At 46.0% G+C, this 18,100-nt stretch overlaps 5 protein-coding genes across 5 annotated transcripts; 3 read left to right on the top strand and 2 right to left on the bottom strand.

The window, feature by feature from the left end:
- Window positions 1-1,074: 1,074 nt before the first annotated feature.
- Window positions 1,075-1,679, top strand: JR316_0013537 (Ubiquitin-conjugating enzyme E2 2; the record flags this gene model as incomplete). The annotated part of the gene is made up of 2 exons (XM_047899127.1): window positions 1,075-1,204; window positions 1,252-1,679. The coding sequence occupies 2 exons, from the start codon at window positions 1,075-1,077 to the stop codon at window positions 1,677-1,679; spliced, it is 558 nt and encodes a 185-aa protein (XP_047741812.1).
- A 6,108-nt stretch (window positions 1,680-7,787) lies between these two features.
- Window positions 7,788-8,870, top strand: JR316_0013536 (uncharacterized protein; the record flags this gene model as incomplete). Its single annotated transcript, XM_047899126.1, has 5 exons — window positions 7,788-7,917; window positions 7,978-8,186; window positions 8,232-8,393; window positions 8,444-8,808; window positions 8,861-8,870. 5 exons carry the CDS (start codon window positions 7,788-7,790, stop codon window positions 8,868-8,870), a joined length of 876 nt encoding a protein of 291 aa, XP_047741811.1.
- Window positions 8,871-9,000: 130 nt separating this feature from the next.
- On the bottom strand, window positions 9,001-10,782 carry JR316_0013535 (uncharacterized protein; the record flags this gene model as incomplete). Its single annotated transcript, XM_047899125.1, has 3 exons — window positions 9,001-10,176; window positions 10,232-10,375; window positions 10,579-10,782. The coding sequence occupies 3 exons, from the start codon at window positions 10,780-10,782 to the stop codon at window positions 9,001-9,003; spliced, it is 1,524 nt and encodes a 507-aa protein (XP_047741810.1).
- Window positions 10,783-11,076: 294 nt separating this feature from the next.
- On the bottom strand, window positions 11,077-14,689 carry JR316_0013534 (uncharacterized protein; the record flags this gene model as incomplete). The annotated part of the gene is made up of 7 exons (XM_047899124.1): window positions 11,077-11,142; window positions 11,201-11,936; window positions 11,984-12,293; window positions 12,347-12,890; window positions 12,944-13,118; window positions 13,165-14,513; window positions 14,567-14,689. 7 exons carry the CDS (start codon window positions 14,687-14,689, stop codon window positions 11,077-11,079), a joined length of 3,303 nt encoding a protein of 1,100 aa, XP_047741809.1.
- Window positions 14,690-15,726: 1,037 nt separating this feature from the next.
- On the top strand, window positions 15,727-17,362 carry JR316_0013533 (uncharacterized protein; the record flags this gene model as incomplete). Its single annotated transcript, XM_047899123.1, has 6 exons — window positions 15,727-16,032; window positions 16,080-16,375; window positions 16,422-16,547; window positions 16,692-16,987; window positions 17,035-17,227; window positions 17,299-17,362. The coding sequence occupies 6 exons, from the start codon at window positions 15,727-15,729 to the stop codon at window positions 17,360-17,362; spliced, it is 1,281 nt and encodes a 426-aa protein (XP_047741808.1).
- Window positions 17,363-18,100: the final 738 nt, after the last annotated feature.

Genomic DNA, 18,100 nt, shown 5'->3' with positions numbered 1-18,100 from the left:
TGTTTCTCTGCCCTTCGGGGGAGGGGAAACCCTTGAAGTTTGTTACCAGAAGAGGGTTGGACATTGTGGACAAGGCTCTTTTTTTCAGTTATAAATAGATTTTGCCTTTTTTGGTTAGAATTTTACAAAAGTGTGTTCTTAAAATACAAAAAATGTCCTGCTTTGTCTCTGTCATTGAGAATTGTTGCGCTCAGAGTAAGCATCCCTGAGACATCGAGAGTCGTTGTGCTATACCCTGTGGTTCTCGAGATACGCTACACAGTGCAAATCTCAACGCATTGGAACGCGGGAGTTGGGTTGAGTCAGGGGTGCCGGTGTGATGTTTGCATAGCGCGTGTGTGCATGTGTGGGCTGATGGACGCGGACACGGTAGAGGCCAAACAGGCACGAGCGCGTCGGGTCCGGTGGTCCGCACTTTGCACTTTGCAGTGTGTGGTATGCTTACCAGACCGTAGGCGAGGGCAAAGTCAAATCACAGTGATACGTTGACTACTTTGAAGATTGTAGCAGGCGGCGGGGGCAATCAGGACACAGCGCAATGGGTGCGGGGAATCGAACAAGCGCCGTTGCGAGTGAAAGAGCGTCCTCATCGTTCAGGGCAACCGTTGTGGATGAATGAAATACTTACAACGACAAAGTCAACTTGCGGCATTTCGGCAGAGTGATTGTTGTTGCTATTGTTTGTTTCCAGATTAGATGCGGCGGAGTCAGGTCACGGTCAGTGGGCGTGACATGAGGAGGCCTGCCACTGCCACTGCTTCTGAGTTAGACTGACTTGCTTGTTTCTTCATACCAGCCGCCTGAGACGACTTTACGCTTGCATATACGCACGTACAAAGGTATGTTTTGAGGGTGGTTTGGTAGGGGAAGATACAATTAAAGTTGGGTTTGCAGGTTTTACAATCCATATCGCATACCATCATTAGAATACCGCATACCACATACGAGACGACGTGTACGACGACAGTCGCAGTGCCCTCATTAACAGCACGCGATTCAGACACGACCACACCTCCCTCTCTCGCTTTAACCAAAGCCACCCGAATTACTTGACCCAATCTTACTCAGCAAACAATGTCGACGAACTGCAAGAAACGGCTCATCCGGGACTTCAAGCGCCTCTCGTCCGACCCGCCAGGCGGGATCTCGGGCAGTCCGCTCCCCGACAATATTATGCTCTGGAACGCTGTCATCTTCGGGCCAGGTGCGTTTCCTCTCCCCACTCACCCCCAGCCACTCACCTATCAACAGGCGACACCCCCTTCGAAGACGGCACATTCAAGCTCCTCCTCACATTCGACGAGTCCTACCCCAACAAACCGCCCACCGTCAAATTCCTCTCGCGGATGTTCCACCCCAACGTCTACGCGAACAGCGAGCTCTGCCTCGACATCCTGCAAAACCGGTGGTCGCCCACATACGACGTCGCGGCGATATTGACGAGTATACAGAGCTTGCTGCATGATCCGAACCCGAATAGCCCGGCGAATGCGGAGGCGGCGCAGTTGTATAGGGAAAATATGAAGGAGTATGTGAGGAGGGTCAAGGTGACGGTTGAGGAGAGTTGGTTGGATCCGGAGGAGGGGGGGTTGGGGGAGAATGAGGGAGAGCAGGCGGGGGAGGGAGGGGAGCCGATGGAGGGACAGCACGCGGGCGGAGCTGCGTCTCAGCGTGTTTGAAGGCGAATGCACGGGAGCAGGCAATCAGGCAGCGGCTCCCGCTATGAATCGACATTGCCCGTATATGGGACATACGCGTCGATACGAATGCCCTTGCCTGCTGTTATCCTTTCCATCAGCACCACCCTATCAACAACGCGTTATACCCCAGTCACAACTGTTCAGAACACGAGTCACGTACCTTGCTGCGGCGTTCCCGACTCGCATTCAACAGGAGTGCCGCCTGGGATATTGGAGAGCCAGATTTTAGGGTAGCGCAGACCTGCAATGTACATCTCAGGTAAGTTTGACATGACTCGCGTTGAACAACGGGTCAACTAACCTGCAATGGCATCCTTAGGACACCGACTAGGCACCTCCCTCCACATCTCCACGGTATATGCGGCCGATGCGAAACCACGGCAACACCACAACCTGTACTTGTGTGTGGTCATTCCAAGTCATTCCCTACTAACATCTCAGCGTACTCACACATCCACCACATCACCACCGCGTCCAGTCCATTCCCCAATCGCGTACTGGAATCCGCAGCAAGGCGGGCTGTCAAGGGGCGATTCACAACGAGCGGAGCGCATGTGTCGAGCTGCACCGGTTGAACGGATGTAGGCCTTTGAATAGATTGGGGGTGCTCTGTGTGTCTAGGTCAGGTTAGTTCAGGCTGGTTCACGGTGAACGACACGACAACTTACTTTTGCATAGGTCTCATTGTTCCCTGCCCCCCAATCGATACGGCCTTGGTATTGGGTGGTCAATCACGGGCGGTCTGACGAACAAAGCATGCACTCACTTTCGACAGCGTTTCCGCCGCTCGGGAACACGGATTCAAGGTCGTTCTGCGTGTCCAGGTCAGTCAGCAGTGTTCCATGTTGAATAGCTTGTTTACTTACTCCGTCCTCAAGCTCGCTGAGCAGGCGCAGGTCTTGATGCAGCGGTTGTCAATCACAGGCGGTTGCTGACGAGTGTGGACTGACTTACAGTTTCGACGACGTGTCCGACTCTTGGGAACACACATGCAAGGTTCTGCGTGTCCAGGTCAGTCAACAATGATACCCGTCGAATAATGCATTTACTTACCCCGTCCTCAAGCTCGCTGAGCACGCGCATTCGAGTCCCGCGTCGTCTCGATGGCGTGGCAACCTGCAGAGAAAGGCGGTTTGGCGGAGTGTGATGCGAAAACAAATGTTAGAGGCTCACCGTGCGCTGCCCTCGATGCCCCGGTCGACATGCCAGCGTGGCATTTATGGCGCGTCGCCGACTCCGACCTCTACCTCCCAGATCCTCTACTCGTCGTCAAACGTGTTCCTGCGAAGGGAGGGTCAGACGTGGCGCAGCTCAGGGGAGGGATGGGGAATACTCACGGCGTCGTGGGCACGTTGACTCGTACCGGTGCGTTCCCGTCCATTGGCAGTGCAGTGCGAGTGTAGGATGTTGGAGAGGGGCGGGCTGACAAGGGCATTGAGCGGAGAGCGGGAGAAGAGAATGTGAGAAGAGGAGAGGAGAGGGGATGAGGAAAAAAGCCCGTTAGTCCGTGTCCTTTTTATACACCTGCTGCCCCTGTACGTCCATAACGTTACGTCTTTGCAATGTTTTTTTTTTGTGTCTTTCTCTCGGTTCGCGGTTCATCGGTATAGTTGCTAGTGCGTTTACGCAATGTGCTATTGATCGAATGGGTTTGTTATCTGTTTCGTGTTGGAGGTATTGTTGTGTTGCTTTGAATTTACATTGGTGTCCGAGATGTGAGATTCAAATTCAAATCGTTTTTGGTTTGCGGCTCACAGAACTTTAGACTCGAGTATCATCTACCTTGCATCAAGTGAATTCCAACTCGTATCGTAGATCGTCAACACACATTCACCCATGCATTAATCGAATTGCATAAACTAGTAATTGACTCGGGAACAGCAAACGTACGTACGCATACCCGTTATCTCTCCAATGGTTTGTTCTGATTTCGCGTTGCAACACAGGCATTCTAATTCTTCTCAAATGAGACGCCGCTTTTTAGTTGGTTTACGCAATTTGGATTTGAATACCGTTCCGGAGCCGAAGAGCCAGGAAAACGTATTGGGATGAGGTGATTTTGCGATTTTGGGGAGGAGGAGGGGGTTCTTGGGTGTGTATCGGGTCAACGCTCTGTCTTTGTGTGTGGAATATCTAGGATTTTGTTTCGTGAAGAATGTACTTTAAGACAATGTTAGTGGTGCAGAGCAATGCTGGTGTCCGTTTGTTGAAGATGGTAATAGTACTTTTGTGCGTTTCTGTGTTTTCTTGTCTTGATGTGAAATCCGACTTGCACAAACTTTCGTCGACGTTCAGACTTGGTTCCAACGTTCACTCACTTTCAGTTCGATTACTCAGGGGCTCCTATGCACCATTACAACCCCCCCAATGTACGTATTCCATCGAATTTGCATTAAAACAACGTATAACGTCTCTCGGACTCTACAGAATGCTTCTTCTTCTACTGGCAGAAAAAATTCAGTAATCGCCGTTAGTACGTTACGTTAGGATAGCCGAGGGGTCTGGAGCTAGTGGGCGTGCAGGGGTGAAGAGAAAGAAGGTGGTTGGAATGAGGTTGAATGGAGATTCGGACGAGGAGGAGGAGTGTTGTGTCCGGTGAGTTGGGTTTGCGATGTTGGAGTTTTGGAGTCGAAGAATGGGCTGTATGGTATAGGGGTGAGTGTATCATGCGTGTTAGTGGTCCACCATCGTGTGTTTGGTGCGTTTATTTGTTGTATTTGCGATTCAACGCTTTCGGCGCTTAAGGGTTCATCGCTGCAAATCTTTGAAATTTCCACTTTGTACTTACTCAGGTAAGCATAAATATGAATATATACCCCTATTTTAAACAGTACTGTAGCATCTGAATACCTCAAAACGGCCCAATTCGCAAATGTACGTTTCCTAAAGCGAATTTGAACAACGACATCACATACACGCATAAACTCAATTGTAGGTTCCCTGATGTACTTTCAAGCTTTACCCCATACACACCTAACCCATATCACCCAGTAAAAGCACCCCAACCCGCTTAAAACGCGCAAACGACGCAGAATCGCATGCCACGTACATATCCTCCCTCGAGACGCATTACACTGCAACTCATTTCTGTCCTGCTTCTAGGTCTCGGAACGCTCCGTGCCGCAGCCGAGTAGTCTTATGCTAGTGGGGATGATGCCCCGAAATGAAAGGAAGCAGTGGAAATGGGCTGGAATGCGGATTGGGGGCCGGAGGAGGTACGTGAGTGTGAGGTTGTGGACTTGACGGTTCGTTGACGAGATATGTGAGTGTATGTATGTCTTATAGTGTACTCTGAGATATGTATGGTATGCGAGGTGTGTCTATAGAGCATTGGAATCGATGTGTTTTGCTAATTTACAGTCTGCGTGAAGCTGTTTGCTTGGGCGCTTAACATCTGTGGCTTGAAATGTTACCCGTACTCTTAGTTTTACTGCATTCGTCATGACGTATACACATTATAGATTATCTAGGTAGTCATTATCGATCTTCACGGTGATTTCAAAGCCTCGCAAACGCTTGTTTTTGTGTTTGAATCTCTCCTGAGATGCCCCGGATGTATTTTTGATTATCTCAACTTCACGCTGCCAAAGGACCTACAAACACGCTTGGCGTGGGATATACTACATTATACAGTACCCAGAAAGCCCTGAAACCTCGAAAAAGTGATAAACGGCGCGGGAACGGCTGCCACGTATGTGTGTTCTGCAGCACATTCATATTGGTTGCTCAGTTTTGCGAGCTTCCGGCTGTCGTTACCGACTAGTCTAGACTAGCCTATTCTTGGAAGCGAGGTATATGAGACGGTTGCAACGCGCTAGAATGACGAATCGGGAGACGAGGAGGTATCCGCGCCGTGGTTGACATGCGAATTTGAACTGGGGAAATGTTGGAATGAAGGTGAGTTGTCACCGTAAATCACCTCCTGAATGTCTACGTTGAGGTCATAGCACGTCTACACAAGCAAAAGGTGAGATAACAAATGCGGTACGTCAGAGTACTGGCCTTGACGTTGTTGCATAGATGTGTTTTCGGGCGCACTCGAATATAGCAACTCCCGATTATCTGACGCGCTAGTCTCAAAGTCAAATGGAACGGAACACTTCAAAATAGTGGGTTACGAGTAAGACGAGATGTATCGATAGAGTGGGATGTCGGCTTTGGCACGCACCTGCGTTTGAAGGAAGTGTCTAATTTTCGAATGATTCCGTCACCCGTGAGATTAGTAACCAGGACTCAAAGGACGTACTGTTGTAAACATATCCGAAATACCAACATCTCTCGCAAAGTCGAACCAACTGTTGTTGTCGTGAATGACGTCGACTCGGAACGGAGGTGAAAAATAGACTTTACAGTCGAATTTGTGTTCCTGAGATGCAAACTAAACCTAGAGTGGAATGATGACGCACCTGTGGGGAATTAGGGCAGGGTCCTAATGAACACGCGTAGATCGTGATCCTGTGGGCGATTTGTCGTAGATTTAACGATTAGTTAAACGAGGCTAGAGCGTCGGAAGTTGTGATCTCGTTCCTGGGCTTGTGAACGCCGGCGAGCCGATGTTGTAATACCAAGTGCCAGCGCATCGTGTGTACAGAGTCAGCGGCAGCGCATCCTGTGCACAGAGTCAGCGTCAGCGCATTGTGTGCGCAGACTCTGTAGCGTTAGCGTAAGCACATCGTTTGCGCAGAGTCTGCAGCATCAGCGTCAGCGCATCCTGTGCAGAGTGTCTGAATGTGATGACATAGCTTTCGAATTGACCGGTCTGCAGCAAGTAATCCCAAAAAATACTTTGGGGAGAAGATAACGCTATTACTGCATTGAAATCAGAGCTAGATGTGCTGTAGAAATTGAAACGAGGACCTTTACCAAAGATTAGTACGTGGTATTACAAAATGGCGTAACAATTTTCACTTGATAGGAGTGAGGTTTTTTACTGCACGGGACATGAATTTGAGCCAATTGCGACTTGGCGAGTGAGTTTTGTGCCTTGTGGTGCACTGTGGCTTGATATTCCACGTTTGAGGGAGTGGAGAAAGGGATGTAAAGGTCTCCTATTATGCAAAGTTATGGCATGAGGAAATATTCGGAAGCGAAGCTAGTAAAAATGATGAAGCTAGAAAGAAGTGTTGCTACGTGACTGAGAGCGGGCTTTGAAAAAGTTTGGGGTGAAAAAGGTATAAAGAGAACTCTGATATTGGGTTTTTTTTATCCATCTACTTTGTACCCATGCTGTCAGTATGGTGGTGTGCTACCCCTCTCGACATGGAATTGCTTCGACACTATATATCGTGTTCCGCCGACCTGGTATGTGCTGTGATGTTTGTTGAAGAAGTGAGACTGACTTTGATCCAAGGATTTATGCCCTGTTAACATAGCCCGACGCTATGTATCGCGTTCCGGCGAGCTGGTAAGTTGTGTATCATTTATTTACCAAACGGAGACTGATTTTATCCCAAGATTTAGTCCTGACACGACGTATCGCCGTCCGCCGAGCGCGCCTGTTACCTGCCTCCTCACTATTGTGGTAAGTGTGCTGTAGCATTCGTTGAACAAGTTGTGACTAACCCTGGCCTTACACATAGGACAGTTGTATAATTACGTACCTTACGATATATTTAAAAATGATGAATTAACGTAACATACGGAGTGATTTACAATAAGTACTAAACTAAAAATAGCCCGTCCCCTACGGTCCAGCTGGAACGGCTAATTTAGCCCTTGCCACACGGGCCATTTATAAATAAATGGCCCCCTCGCTGGCCCATGACGGACCGTCATATTTGACCCGTCTGCGCATCACGGCAAAATTCGGAGCCGACTGCTCGCAGGACTCGTCCACGGGCCGTCATATTCTGCCCGTAAATGAATCACAGGATCAGTCCAAGCCGTAATATTAGCTTGCGGTACCTTATCTACTCCGAAAGCTATGCTTGACGCGGGAAAATATGAGCCGTGTTTGAAGAACCCGGGACATAACATACCCAAAAATTACATTAATCAGTGCCTCCGATAATTGATTCACCTACCAACCCACTGTCTTCAAACATAATGAGTCAGCCCATTGATATGACCCGAGCCCTTTCTACTTACATGCAATCATACATGGCAAGCAAGGTCAACAATGGAATGCCTACATTGATTCCGGAAGATATGACTGCCGAAACATTGTATGAGTGTAATCTAGCTGTTGAAATAATTCTGGAGGCCCGCTCAAATCAAGGTAAGTGCTAAAGAAATTTACCCAAAAGTCAAGGTCTCAGACTGCCTTATACCACATTAGAGCAAACTAAATGGAATGCAAACAATTATATTGAACACTTGTCAGAACGTTGCACTGGAAGAAACGATGCTGTTGAAGACAATCTAAAAAATTTATTTCCACCAATACATCTTCCAATGCTGTATCGGTGCAAACCCGGAACTGTGGCTGATAGTGAGGGGAACATTCTGGCATGGTATTTGCCTGGAATCTTGACGGAAAGACGGGTGGTGAGTGCTTTAAATGAATGTCAGGTAAATATCTGAAAACCTCAGAATTCTACATGGAAAATGCTACAAAATATTGAAGGTCTCATTTGTATGACCCCTTCATCAACTAGCTGGAGGGCCAACAAAACTTACTTCAGACATGAGTCTGCCTGGCTGCGCCCAGGAAATGCCAACTTTTCACCTGCTTGGTTTCAGCAAGGGCATGAGGTAGGGTGTTTTATTCCTTCTGTGACTTATTGATTTGAATGCTTTGGCAGCAATCCAATCCGTTGGAGGTTTCGGCTGATCTCACACATCCCGACGGACTATCATTTATTGCCGGTCTAATGACTACTTCGGCATTGATCGGAGCCATCCTGAGTATTATTCATCCGGCACAGTTTCGGGCCGGAATTGAGTTCCTCGAGCGGATATCGTCTCAACCCGAGATCATTCACAAGGCTGAACTTTTGAAGCATATCCTCACTTTCTGGACTTCCCCCTTTGGCGTCATCAGTGTCATCAGCAATAGGGACACACCTTTTCATCGTGATAACGGGTCTTGTCACCCATGGTATGATTTGCTCATGCCATTGGGCAACTATGAAAATGGGAGAATTGAACTTCCAGGAGTTGGCATAAGGTACAAGTATGATCCAACAACATTATTTGCAATTTCTGGAAGAGTGCTACAGCACGGGGTAATATGTAATGGAGACAGAGCAGTTTTAGCCTTTTATATGCGTAGATTGGTTTTGGAACGACTAGGAGTTAGCAAAGCGGGATGGTCAACTTCCTCCGATATTCTTCAAAACTTGTAGATTTTAAATTGATCTCATTGCGAAGTATTGAAATTGTTATCTAAATTGTAACTACTGTCTTGATCATCATCTTGATCTTCATCTTCATAGCTCCAGTCATTATGAGATTGTGTTTCATCATCAGAAACTTCTGAATCTTCCATGACGTCCGAGAACTCTTCAAAATCTTCTTCATCTTCAATTTGTTCTGCCAATTGTTCTAAATAATCTGCAGGAACAGATGTGCCAGAAGAAGAGGAAGACGCACAGTCGTCATTATTTTCTCTATAATTGTTCAAGGATGCGCGTGGATCCAGAACAAATACCTCGTTTGTGGAAGAACTGGAAGCCGAAACGGCAAAAGGTTTGACCGGGATGACGTTTGGATCCGATGATTCGGCGGCAGTCTCCGGAGCCGTTTGAATGTTGACAACCCTCGATATTGGTGTAGAATACAGCCAAGGGGGGTGGAAAGGAAGCTCTTTCAAGGCGACAAATGAATAAAAGATGCCATTAATACAGAATGAGGCATCATTCATTTGAGAAAGAGCATTGTATTGCATTTCGGATAGACGAGCGTTCCAGCCATCAGATTTTGGGTGTTCTGGATGCTGAAGCTTGTATTCGTCGGGGAGTGAAAAGTTATTCTCAAAAGGAGGCCTCCCATACTCGTAAGCTATGTTTTCTATGATTGAATATCGGCCCACCAGGTCAGAAAAGTGGGCTACGGCTTCATCAGCAGTTTTCCTCATATCTGCAAGGTTAAGACGAAGATTGGCCAAAGATCTCATAACACGTGTAAAAATTGGCTGCCCGCATTTGGGGCAGTAGGGAGGCCTATGGTCCGAGATGGCAATGGGAGACATATGATCCCGAGTATTGGCAACCGGCGGGGCAGCGGAGCGGCTTCCAGAAGGTTGTTTGGAGGCCTGAGGTCCTGAAGGAAAGCTATCCCTTGCCTTTGATGCTGAACCTTGTGGAGCTGTTTTTTTGGAACTTCCGGAGCTTTTTTGACGGTTTAAAGCTGAGGAAATTGACGAAATGGGGTGAGGGGCATCCGCCAAAGGTTGATCGGGGTAATTGGCTCCCGGCGTGGGCCTTTCGGAGTGCTGTGCTGCCGCCGGAGCGGCGGAATGGGTTTGTGCCGCAGACTCAGATGGACCACCTTTCTTGCTCAACTTGAGCTCTTCTGCATATCGCGGGAGAACAATCTATGTAGATTTATTAACAAACAATTATATAAAATAAATATGGTTCTATAGGTACCTTATTCCAAAACTCTCTGACCTGAGACTCAATTGTGACATCAGAGACTTTCCAATCTTCGTCGGCTTTATGTCCAGGTTCCCACCAGTAGCCCCATGGTTTTGTTGATTTTAAAATATCGTTATCTTCCTCTGCTGACCAGCACTGGTTAAGTGATTGAAAGAGAACAGCATTATGATGGGGGTTGCTATTGAGAACAGCATGGACAGATTGGTTAAGGATTTCTGCTATGAAGAAAGAGGTATCGACAGCAAATCCATTTATATAACAATATCCAAGAACTCTGAGCAATATAGCCTGCAACTTTATTTGAATAAATGAAGAATTAAAAGAATCATCTCACTTACTGCCTCTCTTTCCAACAATGAGAGCCATCTTGCCAAAGTGTCCGGCGGCACGCTTGATGCCGAACTAAGTAACAATCGGTATCCAGTTCGGATCCGAGCACCACACAAATGAACATGCAGCTTTGCTAAAGCACGTCTTTCATCGTAGCTGAGAAGATAGTGTTCATCTTCAGTAGGGGGATTGAAGATACGAGGAAGGCTCATGGTGGTCTTGTGGCAATATTGATCAGTTAGTTGGAGAAATATATAGATTACAAGTCTAGTGAATAGAACAGATGACCTAATTTGTAGTTATAAAAATCCACACGGAGGGATAATTGCCGTTTATCTTCCGGAATTTGACATCGGCGGCCCGCCCCAAGTCATTCCACATTGCTATCTGCTTCTGACAGAAAGCCCTATGACCTGCCAAGCGGTCCGGAACAATTTCATGCCGTTCCTTCCAAGTCTTGGCCATGTGGACATAAAATCTCACTGTCCATTCCATTTCTTTGTTTGTCAGGGATAGTTCTTCTTTCCATCTGTTTCTTTGTGCCCGAGCTCTGAGCCAGTTAAGACGAAAGACTTGCAAATTTTAGATAGTTTGTAGAGTCAAGAGAAAAGATAACTCACATTCGTTTACATATAATTGGTTATCAGCATTGAGTCCCTGGCGGGATCTCCAAATCCAACTAAGCCGGTCGGAACTGCCGCCCCGAACATTCGGATCCGAAATTGCCGCACTGTGCTTGCAATCATGGTCATATAAAACAGGAAACTCCCTCCGTATCTGCATAATATCCTCTTCGGAATGACCGGCAATCCGAATCATTGCTATTCGGTTTGCATTGTATATCTTTTTGTGCAATTTCCAAGATGCATTCAACAGTTTGACTCCATCCCATGCGCGGGTGCCTGTGTATACCGAATCTGCCATGCGGACTTGATATTTATATTGCCACGAGAGCTGAATCAGGGCTGATCTAACTGCCTCAAGGCAATCTTCAGCATGGCCCTGGCGAATGCGTAACTCGAGTTTTTGCAGCCCTTTAAGTTGGTGAGCCATGCCTTCTTCAAGATCTCGGAAATAATCATCAAGCAGTGCTGACGGGAACGGGAGAGGTTGCCGTTCCGGATCCGCCCGGGTGATGTTGACATTCCCGATGTCGGCTATCTCATCATCGCTGACTTCGTCGTCAAGAACTGGGGTATTAACTCCTTGAATACTCTCCAAAGCCTCTTCCCCCAAGAATGTCAATGCAGTACGGCTGAAAGCCTCAACTCGTGTTCGCATTGACCGACGTTTATTAACCAAATCAAGCTGTTGAGCTGTGGATGGATGAGTTCCAAGTTTGCGAACATGGCTTCTTAGCTCTAATCTGTAGGGTATAAAAATATATAAAATTCAAAAAAATAGAAAACATACTGAGCTTGTTCCAATTTCAAGCCAGATGAAATCCAAGCAGCTTTGCCTGTAGCTCCCGAGGAAGTCAGCTCCATATTTGAGAGATGTAATTCAATTTCTTGTCTTCCGGCAGCAGTTTTCACTTTGCTTGCCATTACTTGACTCATAGCATCGGATACTCCTTGATCCCGATCAAACTCGGCCTGTTTGATTTCTTGCTCCCATGTGTCAACTAGCTCGGGAGGTTGTTGTTCCGTAAGATTTCGGTAGAATGCTTCCGTTATACCGGACTGTTCACCGGCCCGCTTGTACTTGGCCGCTATGGTGGCAGCTTTGCAAACAAGAAATTAGCACAGCAGACTCCATAGTAGTAGAAGTACTTACCCATGTTTATTGTTTTTTTCCAATTTGAATCACCCATGTGGTCATCCAGAACTTCAGCGCGGTGTGCAGTGGTTGCCGAACGAGTACTTCGGGAAGTATCATTGAGGACGGACCAGAGAGGTTCCAATATTTCTCCATCAATAATTCCAACGCCCGGAATGTAGGTTGAGGCATAATTGTACAAGCATTCAGATTTATGCCCATGGACATGGAAAAGACCAATAGCAAAGGTTATTTTGACAGAGGGGGGCCAGTGCATCTTTGTAGAGTCAGTCAGACGCTTCATGAGATTGACACAATATTGGCAGTTGATATCGTAAATTTCCAGATGCCTAGTGATGCCTTTAGTATTTGTTGTTTCCCTTGCCTGTGTTAAGGACCAATCCATGTGCATTTGCTTCTCTCCTTTGTCGAAATCAACAACACTGTTAGGACAAAAGCATCCATGTCTTGCACACGCATGGGCGCCTATTCCTCTAACGCGTTTTCCAGGGCTAACTCTATTCTCTGCTTTTTGTGCATGGTAGTTGTGACAAGTTGGTTCCTGGAAAAGTTGTTAATCGGGAGTATGTTGAGCCGCGGCGGCAATACACTTACCCGTTTATAACGTGGTGCCAGAGAAATAGCTTCCTTTATATGCTCCTTGTATGGCCCAGGATCGGTCATAAAACCTTCTCCAACACTGAGCCAGACGTCGTCTCCCTCGTTTTTTTGATTCAAATGATCGGCTTTGAAGTTTCCATCTGCCACATAGCTACGAATATAGATATCACTAATATAATGTGAGCCCAATAATTGAATGAAGGCATTCTGCTTACCTATCGGCTTCGAGAACCCAGTCATCAGGTAGGTTAACACCTGGCTGTGGACACGCTGGACAGAACAATGTCAAGGACCCTCTTTTATCTGGCTCGTTTCTGGACGGAGGTTCAGGTGACATATTATTTGGGTCAGAATCACCTGGATCAACTTCCAACCGGGATGTTGTATCATTCCGTTCGGAATCTTCATTTGGTTCCGATTGTCGGGACGAAGAATTGTTCCGTGTTTGCCCTGGTTCCGGAGGTGTTATTGAGCCGAAAGGTTCCTGATCGGGATGCATTTCGGAGCCTTGTTGTGGGTATTTCAACTCCATATAAGCCTTTAGAGCCTGTTCAGAGTGTCCTTGACCGTGTATTTTGTGCAATATAAGGTTTCTGTATTGGCGACTAAGCCTTCTCAGTTCCCGATAGCGGTTCAGAACCTGTTTGGGAAATGAAGGTGAGGTAATGCGTCTGAGCTTTTGATAATATTGATAGCCCGAGGTTTTGCATTCAAGGTTGGTAACCCTAAAATCCTCCAGCACTTCCAGTGTAAACAAGGTTCGGATATTCTGAAAACTAGTAGCAAAAAGACCCATTTCCAGATATTGCAAATCCAAAGGCAGCATGGCAGATCGGCAAGTACAAGTCCGAACGGGTAGATAGTGTACTCCGGATGTATGAATAATAACTTTGAATGGGATACCATCATTATCTTCTGCCCTTGGACGGGGTTGATTGTGGAAGCTTGTATCAAGTTCCTCATACAAGTTGATATCCTCATCGTCTCCATCGTCCAGTTCAAACAGAGTTGGGATTTCAGGATCTGCAAGAAGCTGAGATGTGAAAGACTCTTCGTCATTGTTTGCTGGTGTTGGACCAATGTCATGAGTATCCGTAACTTCGGCGGCATCACGAGTCCCGTTCCTGCTATATTCATCGGCGGCAAGTGATGTGCCGCTCCAATAGTTGTTTTCGGCGGCAGATTGAATCCCGTTTCCAACATATCCTTCGGCTCCAATGCTTGTCCCGTGGGTACTCTCGTTTAAGGGCAATTGTACTGGACACCTCTTCCCATTATGACCAAGATACAACCTAATACCCACTTCCCATAAACCTCCAGGACGAAAGTACTCCCCTGTCCATTTCTCGACTCGGTGAAACGGAACCAGTTGATGGTTTTGTCTCAGACAGTGAGGGCAAACAAGTTGAGATCCAAAACATTCAAGGCATCTCCAACATCCCGGGAGTCTTTGGCATTGCTGGCATTGATTATCCCGACGCGGAGGAGGCGCCTCCCGACCAATGAGTGTCCCGAGGTATATTTCTCTCTTTGGAAGCCACTCTCTAAGGTAGTCATTTTGAGACTAAGATAATAATTTGTGAGCAAGAACACCTCAATCCATTGACACGGATATACCTTTCCTCCCGTCCTAACATCCTGTAACTCTCTCAAGTTGTCAATTACCTGCTGGTCTGTCAGATCTCCCGGATAGTGAGGTATGTCTGATTCATCTATATTGTGTTCAAAGTGTTGTAACATGTTTTGGGCAGGTAGAGGAATAGAAGTGGAAGAATGGCTTGTATCAGGTCTATATTTCCTTGGCCTTCCTCTTTTCCTTGAAGCCCCAGAAGACCAGCTTGCCTCCTTAGGGCCGTCGCTATCTGATCCATTATCTGGCACAGTATGAAAGCCCATGGAAGTGGGAAGCAAAGTGTCTGAGCACCTGTGAATTTCATTCTAAATACAGTATTCCATTGATAGCTCTTCACAATGTGCATTAAATTTATTTTAGTCTACATAACCTTTTCGAGGGAGGAAATAGCTTTCATATGATCTATCTTGCAAGGAATTTGGAGAACTGTAGCCAGTTTTATGAACAAGTTTCATTTTGGATGTGCAGAAAATGGTCGTGATCCCAACAGAAATGCATAATGTGATCTACAATGACCTCTCAAAACCACTCTCCTGAAGTATTTTGGCCATAACTCTTCATGCACATGCTCCCTACTCCTCCGGCATATATCATATGAAAGGTATTTTAAATGTCTATCCAATGATAGTGTTTAGCAAATTTAAATCCATGTATGTGAGAAGATATATGCAATTTACTGAAATGTTGCCCAATTTGAACTTGCTGGGATTCCAATTTCTTTGCACAAGAAACACAGTTTAGAGTACTTTACACAGACTCTTAGATATTCACCGTTTCAATTTTTTTAAGATTGGAGGTGGAAAGTCATTTGCTTACTTTTACATTTTTAAACATTTCCATGTGAGATATAACAGTCTTATATACAGAAATTCAATTAATACATATACAATTTACTGCTCTCAAAATTGTGAGAGGATAGAGAAAGAACTGGGTGAGCTATAGTGAATATACTTTGTGATTGTGTGTGATGATGACAAGAGATGTTTGCTCGCTGTCCCCGACGTTTGGGCGGGATTGCCAGATTAAGTAGTTTCCCATGTCTTAAAATAGTAATCAAGATCAAAATCTTATTTTATCTCCGGTTGGTGGTAGATTATTCAGTCATTCGTTGATAAGCTAATATGATGCCCATCCCTTTGTACAAATGCCTCCTCAACCTCCTCCCTCAAACACCTCTGACAATTCAGGTCGCAGACCTTCTGTCCCTCCGCCCGGCGGCACTGTCGGGCCCGATATTCCTCCCGACGAGGAACAACTGTGGACAGCTAGGGAGATGAGAATTCTGAGAGGCAACGTTCAAAACTACAAAGACGCACCGAGATTATCTAAATCAGACTTTATTCGGAATACTATTGTGCCGTTAATCAAAGCCACATGGGATCACAAGTATTCGGAGGTTGCGATGAGAGCCGATAAAGCCTTGTTCAATGAATGGAAAGCTAAGAAAGATGTAAGTCATGTCTTTATTATGAAATAGAGGCTAACATAAAATGCTAGAGACTCTTTAATTGGTTTGCAAACCATGCCTCAACCCCTCGAAATACCAAATTGGATGGTATGCATGGACGAGCAACCTTTCAAAGTGTTTTTCGGGAGAAAAAGGCAGCCGAAATTGAAGAAGAAGTGCAGCTTTTATCGGGAAATGCAAGACGGGGTAGCCCGCAATGGATCAAGTTTTATCAGCAGGCAAGAAAACGAGTTGAATCTAGACTTACCATTGCGGAGAGAGAGGAATATGCTCGAATATTAGAGGAGTGGAAAAAGAAGGGTTTCTCCAAGACTTTGAAAGCAAAGTACGTTCGGCGGCATTACTCGGCTCCGATGCTTACCCATCCATAGGACTGCGAAACGACAAGGAAAGAAGATTCTTCACCAAATGGATCGAATCAAGTGGCTGAGGATGGGAATGAGATCTATTACATTTGAAGGCCATTACGATCTTGATGGAAAAATTGAATACTCAATGTGAGTTATTTTGTTATTTGAACACTTCTGTTTTTCGGGATGTATGTGGCTCCCGATGACCTTCGGGATTACATTGTGCCGGTCATGAGGACGGGACAACCTGTTGTCCCAATCATTAACAACTTGATGCTAACTCATTAACAGGACACAAACACACGATCTAGGGTTGGATGACCCTCGCATTCCTTCATTTGGACAACTATTTCCAGATGAATTAAAGTCGTTCAGAAGGGCGTTTGTGAAATATCTTGTCAAGGTTTCAGAGATTGAAAACGGAGTATCAACTCCCGCCGTCCCTGCAGGCACTTTTCTTGAAAAGGATTTGAAGTTCAATAGCAATGGATTTCCATTGGTTCCGTCACCTATATACAACTCAAAGGGGAGGGAGACTAATGCAATACAAAAAACAATCATTAGAATCTATATGAACCGAGTGTATGGTGAGTAATGTATTGAATTAATTCAACATATGGCTGAAATGTTATAGCCTTGGCAAAAGATAGGAGTGGATCTCGAATCCCATGGGACTCCGTGGAGAAACATTTTGGAGAGATGATTGATCCCGAATATTGGCCAAGTTCCATTCCGTTCACGGATCCGAGCAGACTCCGCGTTGATGACACTGCTGCTCTTCTGAGACATTGGAGACAGCGTCAGTCTCGTGGACTGATTCCTTTCAAGTTTGAAAGAGTATTGGCACGTGATAATGAAGAACTGTTGGAACCATGTTACGCTTCAAACTTGTTTGAAGGTCTCCAAACAGTGCCTATAACCCCAGCACCAAGGCGCTTGACTACCTCAAGGAGAGTTCGTAGGAGACCTTGTCAAACATCTTTGAGTTTTTCAGAGCAATCTAATCCCTCTGATACTCATGATGGACACCCTCAACAAGATTCTATCAGTGTTGACAGCCCTGGTGTTGGAACTGCAAGTCGTGCACGGGATGATACTCAGGCCGATAACACTCGGAATGACATTCGGGCCGAACAGCCACGGGATAACACACAAGCCAATAATCCTCGGGATGCAGCACGAGCCGATGAACATCGGGAAGACACTCAAGCTGATCCTCCTCGGGATGTTACTCGTGCCGAACAACGTCGGGATGATAGTCAAGAACTCACAATACCAACTAATGGAAGCCCCACAGTAGTAAACTCTTCCTTAAGACCTACTCCTGAACTTCAACAGCCAGGTACTAGCAAAGCTATACGCAAAGTTCAACCTCGGCCTAGGAAGAAAAATCAAAAATTAATTGGCAGTTCGGAGGCAAATGACCCCGTTCCACCACCGGCGGCAAGAGCCTCCCGACGCAAGCAAACTTCTGACGACTTAGCACTCCAGGAAGCAAATAACTTAGGCTTGACTGCAAAAAAAAGAAGAAAAGCTAGAGCCAAGAAATAACAGGTTGTTTAGTTAGTTTAATGCAACATAACATTGCTTTTATAGAACTCAAACTTCTTTATTTTTCACTCAAAGCTCATTGTTCATCCAACATATGGAGCAAAAGAAAAATATCTTTATATACAGGACATTAAACATTATAAAGACAT

Source organism: Psilocybe cubensis, assembly GCF_017499595.1.
Source record: "Psilocybe cubensis strain MGC-MH-2018 chromosome Unknown contig4, whole genome shotgun sequence".
Taxonomy (NCBI): Eukaryota; Fungi; Basidiomycota; class Agaricomycetes; order Agaricales; family Agrocybaceae; genus Psilocybe; species Psilocybe cubensis.
Note: the sequence above shows the minus strand (reverse complement) of the source record. Positions and strands in the feature narration are given on the sequence as shown.